Raw genomic sequence first — 10,083 nt, forward strand, 5'->3', positions numbered from 1 at the left:
AAACAGTATGCTTTTTATGATTAAATGAAGATATAGCCTAAAGGTGCTTTGCGAGCTTTATACAGCATAACCAGGTTTCATTCGTCCAGGCCCATGGGCAGTTACCCCCTCTGTTGCCAACCTGGAAGTGACTGAAGAGTCCTATCAAGATTTCTCATTATTAATTGGCCAGCTATTAAGTATATTTAATTATGCAAAAGCCTAAGTGTTATAATACTCATTGCACATAATGTTGTTTTTCTCGTTTATTTTTTTAGAGTAGTGCATGACTTATAACGAAGGATTTTATTTTAAGTTTTTTTTTTTCTTTTTCCTTCTTGTTTTGCTAACTTTTAGTGTTTCACTTTTGTTTCAGTTTCTCCACTTGAAAAGAAGAAAAAAGCCTAAAAGTTTGCTGATGACGCAGAGCTTCTGCACATTTGAGAAACTAAACCAAAATTTCAACCAATGTTCCACTTTGAGACTTTCTTCCTGCTGTTTAAGATTAAGTCAGCTCAATTCCCATTGTTGTGGTTTATTTAATATGTCCTCATTTATTGTTTCATCCATGGTTTTCATTTGGTCTCAGCATCAAAAATAAAATATTTTACATATACAAGTAAAAAAAAAGCTTTAAAACATACATTTTGAAAAGAGACACACACATACCTTTCAGTCACATAAGTAAATTAGTGTAACTCACAATTGCAAACCCCATTTTTCTTTCCCTCACTCATCCCTTTCTTGATTGATTCAAGTTTATTGAGGTAATTTATAATCATTGTTGTTATTATTATTATTCCTTTATTTTCTGTTATTTTTTGTGAATAGACAATTTCATTAACACAACTATAAGATTTTTTCAATGGGGCCTTTGGTTTCCATTAAGATGTAATGTGATAGTTCACTGTTACTCAACAGTTTAACATTGTCATTCAAGAAAGGGGAAACATGCCTGGCCATTTGAAACTGCACCCATTTTTATTTCCTTTTCTTATTTGATCAGTGTACTCTGGTCAGCAGTGCACAGTGAGAAAGCCTCATCTTTCTCATTTCTGAGTGTTTTCTCGTAAACTCTGTAGCTAGAGCTTGCTTGTTTTTTATTTGAGTTGTTTTGACTTCGTCTTTATTCTGCCCATTAAGTTTGTGGTGTTAAGAAAAAAAATTCTTATTTGAACAAAATTAAAATTATTTTTTCAAAAAAAAAAGCAGATGTGGTGAAGTTGTGATTTGTCTGAAAGTATTCTTTGGAATACCAAAACTTTAAACAACAAAGTGTCTAGTGGGATTTGAAGGTCTTATGTTGTTGTTGTTTGTTTTTCTCATGCCCATCAGTTTCCATTCTCATAAATGGCATAGTTTTTTGTATATACCTAGTAATATTCAATAAGTTATTTTTACACCTTCGCTAACCACTTGTGCTAAAGATCGGAAAACTCCATCCAAAGATACGTGCTTGACCTTCATTTCCAAAGCACTAAATTCAAGGATTGTTAGTCATTGATGAAAAATCTTAGGATGAATAAAATGCTTTCATCATGGATGTACAAGAATTTGATACACTCTTTGGTGCACGGTGTGATACTTGTGTTCTTTCTTTTCTTTTTTTTTGAAATTTGACTATCCTTGTTCTTGTTGTCCAATGCATGATTGAATTTTGTACATTGACCCTTTGTACAGTAGGTAAAAATGAAATAAAGCCATCTTTTATGATCTTAAATGTATGCTTCATGTTGTCTTTGTTATAAACAATGTGAAAGTAATCTAGACATTTTCTCTTACTTACTGTATTCAAAGGTTACCACATCGATCACCACCGTGTCCATCATTAAAACATTTAATTTTATTACCAGTAAAGCTATACATTTTTAACAAATAATTCTATTAACCTTACATCTACACGTGTAAAATGATTTAACAAATTATGGACGTGAGATCATTAAATTTGGTAAATGATTTTAAAAAAGTTACTCCTGCTTTCTTCTGCTTCGATCACAGTTTAGTTAAATGTTATTATGTTACTATGAGGTTATTTTACTAGGTGGCATTAGTTATCAAAACTATATATAATTGAGCCTTCCTGTGCAAGACTTTCAGAAGAACAACAAAAAAAAACCTTTAAAATTGAATAAATTTTTAATAAAACACTCGTTAACAAATAAATAGAAGAATTTATTATGACGTTTCCAGCAGGCAGCGTAACTATATAATAAAGAGTTTGCTGCCAATGTTACTAATTGTTATAATCACTATTTTACTCCAATGTTTTCACAACAGCAATGTGTTATATTAACTCTATCAGTATGTATCATTATTCTGCAGAAAGTTTACTGTACAGGCTAAAATATTGAACAAAACTGTATATACCATTAAAGTTTCTTATTTACCACAACAACTATAGACAAGTTACTAAATTTACTTCTGAACTTATAAATTATAAGAGAAGTAAACTATTTAAAATGTCTAGGTTTTTCGATTTTCATATTAAATATCCAAATTAAGAAAAAATAATGTATAATTAGTAGAGTAATATGAGTCTATGATAAATAGAATGAGAAATACTGTAATTTTTTTTCATGTACTTTAAGTTTATGACCAATTTCTACAGAAAATAATAATTTAGTATTCATTTTAACCACTAGATAGACTGTAAAGACATGAGGATGTATTTAGTTTAAAAATTGATTAATGATTATCTCGCCACTATCTCTACTCGTTCCAAATTAAATTTGTATGAAAATATGAATTATGCCAACGTCACTCTAACTTGTGTTTTGTATACTCAAAATGGCTTATAAGTATGAGAGCGAACATGTCTGATTGTTTAACGTAGAGGACTATGAATCGGAGAGTTTGTGGCTCGCGTTCAGTTGCAATAAACTCGAACTCCAGATTTTAGAGTCGTGGATGTATTATTAGAGTAATCCAAAAGTTGTAGGTGTGTGCTGCCAATAGTTGCTTTTCTCTTACCCCCCCCCCCAGTACAGAATTTAAGGATGACTTGCGTAATTAGCCCTTACTTAGCTTTGTTCAAGTATTAAAACAAAAAAAATCATAAGTGCTTTAACTTTCAAATTGCATGATGATAATTCTTTTTGTCCTCCAACATATTGTTTTAATTTTTTAATCAATCACATCACTTCTGTTAAAAGCCCAGGGAAATATCTGATTTTCCAGTCTATATATAAATATTTCTCAACTGAGATAAACTTACGTTTCGTTGTCAGTTTTATCAATTACAGTCACATTAATCTTAATGATATGCACAATACAAGAACCCCTCTACTTCGTAATACTAATAATGTATTATTACACAAACCTGTAAAATTAGTCTTCATCTCTCAGTACGGTTTTGTGGGCTATTTTGAAACAAATGAATTCAGGTTGATATATGTAACGAAAAAGCACTGAAATATTAAAAACAAAAATAACAAACACTAAATAAAAAAAACAAAAAAACGTATAACTACATAATCTAAGTTTAGGAAATCATATTTGTTTCGTTTTTCGGAGTTGGCGAAACATTTTGAGTAAATAGATTATAATGATTTTAATTCATGTAGGATAAAGTGTTCATTTCCCGTTTTATATTATACAGAAGTAATTATGAGAAGAATTAACATAACAACACATGTTCAGTCTTATCTACGGCAAGTTTTTGTGCTTGCAAATATTAAAAAGGAAATGAACAGTGTGATGACTGACAATGAGTTAGGATACATGTATTATCACAATTATAAACTGATTTTATAATTGAATTCATGGGACAGTGAGGCCGTCGAAAACTTTGCAATAGGGGTTGCTTAAAAGAAAATTTTCCAGCGCTGCCCTAAATAAAATGGGACAAACATGGCGACTTACTAATATTTTAAATTCGAAAAGTATAAAAATTTCTACTAGAGTTCGACAGAAGCTTTAACTAATTTTCCTTGAAGATGGCAAGTAAGTTAAGTGACACGTCTGTAATGTTAGGCCAAGTGAGGAAAATGGTTTTTACTCTCATAATTTTCTTATACTTTCATATTTTCATAATATTAGGAGAATCAAACGAAATTCGTAATGCCAGTATTGTTGATGGAATTGATATGTCTATTTATATGAAATATGAAGAAATTACAACATTTTTACGCAACTTGGAAAAGGAGTATCCACAATTAGCAAATGTTTATTCAATAGGGAAAAGTGTTGAAAATCGGGATTTGTTGGTTGTGAAAATATCCAATAATGTGACGTTCCGAGAAATTGGGAAACCTATGTTTAAATATGTAGCAAACATTCACGGAAATGAAGCGGTTGGGAGACAGTTGTTACTTTACTTGTCACAGTATTTATTACAAAATTATGGAAAGAATGAAAGGATTTCCAAAATTATTGATAATGCAGAGATTCATATCTTGCCATCAATGAATCCTGATGGTTTTGAAAAAGCCACTGAAGGCGATTGTTGGGGAAGTCGTTTAGCATCTGGTAGAGAAAATGCTAATGGAAAAGACCTGAATAGAAACTTTCCTGATCAGTTCACAATGGAAGATAGTAATCCCACGATAACGAACAAGAGAGAGCCAGAAACGGTTGCTGTTATGTCCTGGATAGTAAATAATCCATTTGTTTTATCAGCAAACTTGCATGGGGGATCAGTTGTAGCAAGTTATCCATTTGATGATTCTAAAAAGCATGAGCCAATGGGGCACCCAAGCCCGTCACCAGATGACAGTGTGTTTAAATATCTTGCCAAACTTTATGCTGAGAAGCATCAAACAATGCATACTGAAAAGGTGTGCGAGTTAGACGATTTTAAAGATGGAATAACCAATGGAGCTGAGTGGTATGATGTAACAGGTAAATATTTAACTGTGGTGTAGAAGTGTTGAAAACATAGAGAGGGAATTAACTTAATTTTAGTTCACCACAAATATGAAAGGGCCTATGCAATTGAATAAATTTTGTTTGGTTAAGAGTCCCATGGAAACTTTTCTACTGACTAGGTCTGTTTTTAGGGCAAGTAAAATTTTGCTATATGTAAAAATGAAGTGTTTGGATGAAAATACGTAATCCAGAGTTTGAAGCATTTTACAAATAAACTATATGATATCTTTAAATTAACAGTTTTCCTGGAAAATGTAATACACGTTAGCCTATTGTTATTTTTTCAAACAAAATACGTCTTCTCCATTTTATTTGAGGGCAAATAATTTTTAGGCTTAAATGTTATATTATTACAAGAGATTCTTGAGTTATTTTATAATTTTTATTACTTTGATTTGTTGTTTAGTTTTTTGTAATTGTATAGCAAAGGGCTCTGTTTCAATATATGATACTGTGGTAAATTTTTTCAGTTGTACTTATTTGACAAAGTTTTATATACAGACACACACCCATAATTTTAAATAAAAGAAACTACAATTTCAACGTATTAACCTCATTTTTATCATAATTTTCCAAGACAATAATGAACTGCTTTATTTTTACAAATCAGTTTGTTTGTAGACTGTGAATTTATATGAAAATTTAACTAGCATAGCATCAGTACTACTTTCAGTTTCTGTATGTATAATAAAAAACAAACTTGGTAATTCATGTCCATAAAAAAAACAAAAAACAGTTGATTCCAATGCTCTTAGTAGATTCCAAACTTTCAACTGTGACAGTCTGTTAGCCCAAGGACATATTACTCCAATAGTCTGAAGGTGTAACCTTTTTTTTTAACAGTTAAAATGTTAAATTGATTGTTTGGTTAAATTTGTGAAATTTTATGACATAAACACCCCAAGGATATGACCTAAAAGGTTACAATTTCTCATGAATGAATGGATAATGTTTAGCATCATTTCCCTGATGTTATTTTCTTGTATGCGTGTATAGTGTTAACTGCAGATCCCCCATATTTATGCATCAGGATTGGATTTGGGGATCTAGCTCTTCTGAGAGAATGGACATTCAAGATTCTCATTCTGTAATGCTGTGACAAGAAAAAGTACCATCAATTCAGTGTTTTTTCATTACAGGACATCATGGCATATTATTATACATCCAAAATTTTCCTTTGGGTGGCAAAAATTGAATGTGTGAAGGGCCCCTGGGATGTCCATAATTTGATTCTATAGGCATATTGGCCTAAAATAATTTCTTTGTTTCAGGTTTCCAAATGATCCTGTTTTGTTATTGTGATCCTAAAATTTTTCAGTGTTTGTTTTAAATAAAACTTTGACATGAGCTTAAAAATCCAACTTGTGTTTTGGATCCTTGTAGTTCACTTTTAATGATTGCAAGAGCAATTCATGACTGTAGGTCGTAAATCTCTACCATCGACATAGCAAAATGTCGAATGTTCATTTGGCTGCTGTCATAACTCTCTGAAATATTTAGATGGTATCATTTATAACACTTCTTAGGCATGTCATAAACAACACCAATACTAATAAACAAGATAAACAGTAAATGGTATGACCTGGTTTGGATCATACAAAGTGGCAAGGTCACAGTGACATTTACCTTGCAGGACAGTGTTCTAGGGCCTCCAAATTTTAGAATGGGACTTCAGAAATTGAACTCTTTTTCAAGTCTTGGACTTCTTGTTTTGTACATTTGTGAATGTGCTGATCAGTATATTGTAGTTAATTCCACTAATTATCACTAGGGCCAATATATATTGTAGATAGAAAAATGAGTGATTTAATCGATTTGTTTTATCAGTTCTTTAGTCTTTAAACTGAGTAGTATAACTGACAGAAACATAAAATTACTTTGGGAAAAACATTCGGTGCTACTATAGCGTGAGGTCTACCGCCATATGTCGCCTACCCAGGTCTATCAAACGTGTATAAAAAATGTATCAAATTAAGTGTTTATTGCTAAAATAAATGTATGGAAATGTGTGATATCCATGAGGGATGGATAATGCAGCGGTAGACCTCACGCTATAGGCGACATATGGTGGTAGACCTCATGCTATAGTAGCACCAAACATTCTCTAAGCATCTCGATGGTATAAAGGGAGAGAACATTGGTAATGGTGACTTGCATAAAACTGATTTATAATAATTCATACTCGTTCACTGGCCAGGAATTCAGAGATAGTTCTAAACATTCAACGGTTCATCGAGTAGCACTCAAACATTGTCAGATTTCTTTCCCCCAAATGGTTAGATACCTGGCAGCCAGGAACAATTTTACAAATACTAAATACACAACAATTAAAAAACTTGAATATTAATGAGTTGCAACATCAATAATAATAATTAATAGTAATAATAAATACTATTGATAATTTCAAAAAATTATATCATCACAAAATATATCTACACGATATAAGTTATCATATTGGAAGCTTATTAATATTCGTGATCACAAAGCTATAGACTGTCAGATATCTAGCATTTTGAGGATCATTCCTGGCAGTTTGTAGCAAACACACACACGTGTGGGTTGACACTCAACAAGAATGACGACTGACTTTTTTTTTTCCCCTGTGCAAAAGTTTTATTTGGATCGTGTCATCAAGTTGAAGACAAATCAGTCTCATAATTTACTATCACTCATTTTCTAAGTCAAATGAAAGGCGATTGTAGTTCATCAATATTCAAATTTTTGGACTGCTGGGTGTTTAGTATTTGAAAGATCATTCCTGGTTGCCAGGTATTTAGCTACTGTCTTTTCGTTTGTTTTTTTTTCTCTTGTTTACAGAAGCACTTATATGGAAAATTCAATCGTTTGATTTGCACAATATCCATTACTTAAATAAATGCTGTTGAACTAAAAATACACCCCACCCCCATAGTAGCTTCTTCCCATACATCGGAGCAGACCATAAAGGTGAAACGTGGAATACACCTAGTGGCTACATTGCTTCTAAAGTGTACTGAATATATAGTGTTCAGTAGAGTAAGTCTGACGCACAAAATATTTATCAACTAACAATTGTAATGGTTAAACTTTTTGTTATAATTGAAGGTCTGTATTTATTATTTAATCAAACTACTAGTGTTATTCTGTTCTGTGTATTTACTATGATATTTATTATCAGTCAACAATTTTATGTTAAAAAAACTATAACAGGAATGGTGACTGTTATTTAAAGATCTTTAACTGAGCTGCAATTCTTTTAATTGGCCCCTAGAGGGTGTTTTTGCAATACAAGCTTACTGTATATATTTGTATGAGTATTGCATGTAACATCAAATATGTGTACATAAACAACATGCATCAATATTGTATTCAAAATATAAAAACATTATTACTGTTCTTTGTAAAATATTATTACATGTGAATGTTTTGCTTCATTTATTTGGATTACCAGTAAAACAAAAGGTTTTCAATCAAATATAAACTAGTAGTTATAGTAACGTCATCTCTAACGTACGTGAATTAAGACTATTTAACATTCAAACCTTCATTTGATAATGTCTTCCAAACCTTCAAAGGTCAAAAGCTACCCTTCGCTACAGCCCTAATATTTTATCAAACTTTGATTTCAAAAATTATTGAAATATATTTTTTAACTTACATATTTTACTTCGTAACTTCCAATCGAAACATTTTACCCAAAATGTTCTTAGCAGAAAACTACAAGTAGAGCATTATGATGAATTAAACAATCTTAGGTAAGAAAACTGCTTATTTATCAAACTTTTAGTAAATCCAATTTACCTTGCAGCTTTTATGCAGTACTGGCAAAATATTTTGTTCTGTGCTTTCAGTATTTTTCATGTTGTAGATACTCACAGTTCTTTTTCCCAATTAGAGTTATGAGACTTCTTTATCTACTTGTTGAAGGTTTTGTACTTTCATTGTCATCTGGCTTCCACCTGATATATTCCTCTGGAATATCTTGTTCGGCTTCTTTTTTAGTCGTAGTATTTGAACTAAGGTTTTTTTAAAAACTTCCATTTTAGTGCCTGGTGAGACATATTGGCCCCAAAGTGAAATTTTTGTTATGAGGAAAAAGAAATGAGGGAGTTCTGACTTAATACACATGCACTAAGATAGCTGTCCCTCACAGAGGTTTTGCAACCAATCAGTCTTATCAGCACTTCCTTCTCTGCATGTCAACTAGCTTTTTATTAATGTTTACTGGTTAACACAAATGTTGCCTGGGAGCATTGACTAATTAAAATTAGTGTTTCCTGCTATTATTTTTTATTAATTCAAGGTTTCCATCTTAATCAAACTCACTGAAATAATCAGCTAATTCAAATTAGCATTTTTGTTTATCAGTATTAGATCTCGCTAATCACCCAGCTCCTCTGTCTGATACAAAATTAATTCCTTTTTAGATTTGCAGACTACTTATGGCTTATCTCTCTCTTTTTTTTTCATGACCAGGAGGAATGCAAGACTTTAATTACGTTTACAGTAACTGTTTTGAAATCACTTTGGAGCTAACGTGTTGTAAGTATCCACCAGCTAAAAATCTCTCTGTGGAGTGGAAGAACAATAAGGAAGCTCTTCTTGTGTACATGGAGCAGGTAGGTGGAGCCACCTTTTAGGAAATAACAATTGGGAGAGAATTGTGCAAAACATGAAGATACTATGATAAGCTTTAGTCTTGCATGCTTTTATACATATTTTATGTAAATACAATCTTACTTCTTACAGCAGCTGTGCTTACTTTTAGTGGGAAATAGTCGTAAGTATTTCATAATTCAACTTAAGTGTATGCCTGTACTGTGTGGGTTTTGGCAAGACAATAAACCAAGGGTGTCACTGGGGAGGGAAAGGACTACTAAAGGCTTACTTACTTACAGTTATACTTGTCTGTTGATTTCTTTTTTTGGCATAAAAGACAGTGTTACAGTTCATAACAAAAACTTCCTGTAAAATGGACAGTCAGACAAAGATATTTTACTGTAAAATGGCTAATCAGACATTTAATGATATTTTTCTGTATAATGGCTAGTCAGACAGTTAATAATATTTTACTGTAAAATGGCTAGTCAGATAATTAATGATATTTTACTGTAAAATGGCTAGTCAGACAATTAATGATATTTTACTGTAAAATGGCTAGTCAGACAATTAATGATATTTTACAGTAAAATGGCTAGTCAGACAATTAATGATATTTTACAGTAAAATGGCTAGTCAGACAATTAATGATATTTTACA

At 31.6% G+C, this 10,083-nt stretch overlaps 2 protein-coding genes across 2 annotated transcripts in view; both read left to right on the plus strand.

Annotated features, from left to right (window-relative positions):
• Positions 1-1,699, plus strand: part of LOC106468987 (calcium-transporting ATPase sarcoplasmic/endoplasmic reticulum type-like) — a 43,103-nt gene extending 41,404 nt beyond the window's left edge. The window contains exon 20 of the mRNA XM_022397383.1: positions 356-1,699. The gene's annotated coding sequence lies outside the window, so the exon portion shown is untranslated. The remainder of the gene's footprint in view (positions 1-355) is intronic.
• A 2,227-nt stretch (positions 1,700-3,926) lies between these two features.
• The window catches only part of LOC106468988 (carboxypeptidase D-like), a 52,038-nt gene continuing 45,881 nt past the window's right edge, over positions 3,927-10,083 (plus strand). Inside the window, exons 1-2 of the mRNA XM_013929442.2 lie at positions 3,927-4,818; positions 9,301-9,443. Of these exons, the coding sequence (XP_013784896.1) occupies positions 3,945-4,818; positions 9,301-9,443 (1,017 nt within the window). The 5' untranslated portion in view covers positions 3,927-3,944. The remainder of the gene's footprint in view (positions 4,819-9,300; positions 9,444-10,083) is intronic.

Source organism: Limulus polyphemus, unplaced genomic scaffold (genome assembly GCF_000517525.1).
Source record: "Limulus polyphemus unplaced genomic scaffold, Limulus_polyphemus-2.1.2 Scaffold3250, whole genome shotgun sequence".
Lineage (NCBI taxonomy): Eukaryota > Metazoa > Arthropoda > Merostomata > Xiphosura > Limulidae > Limulus > Limulus polyphemus.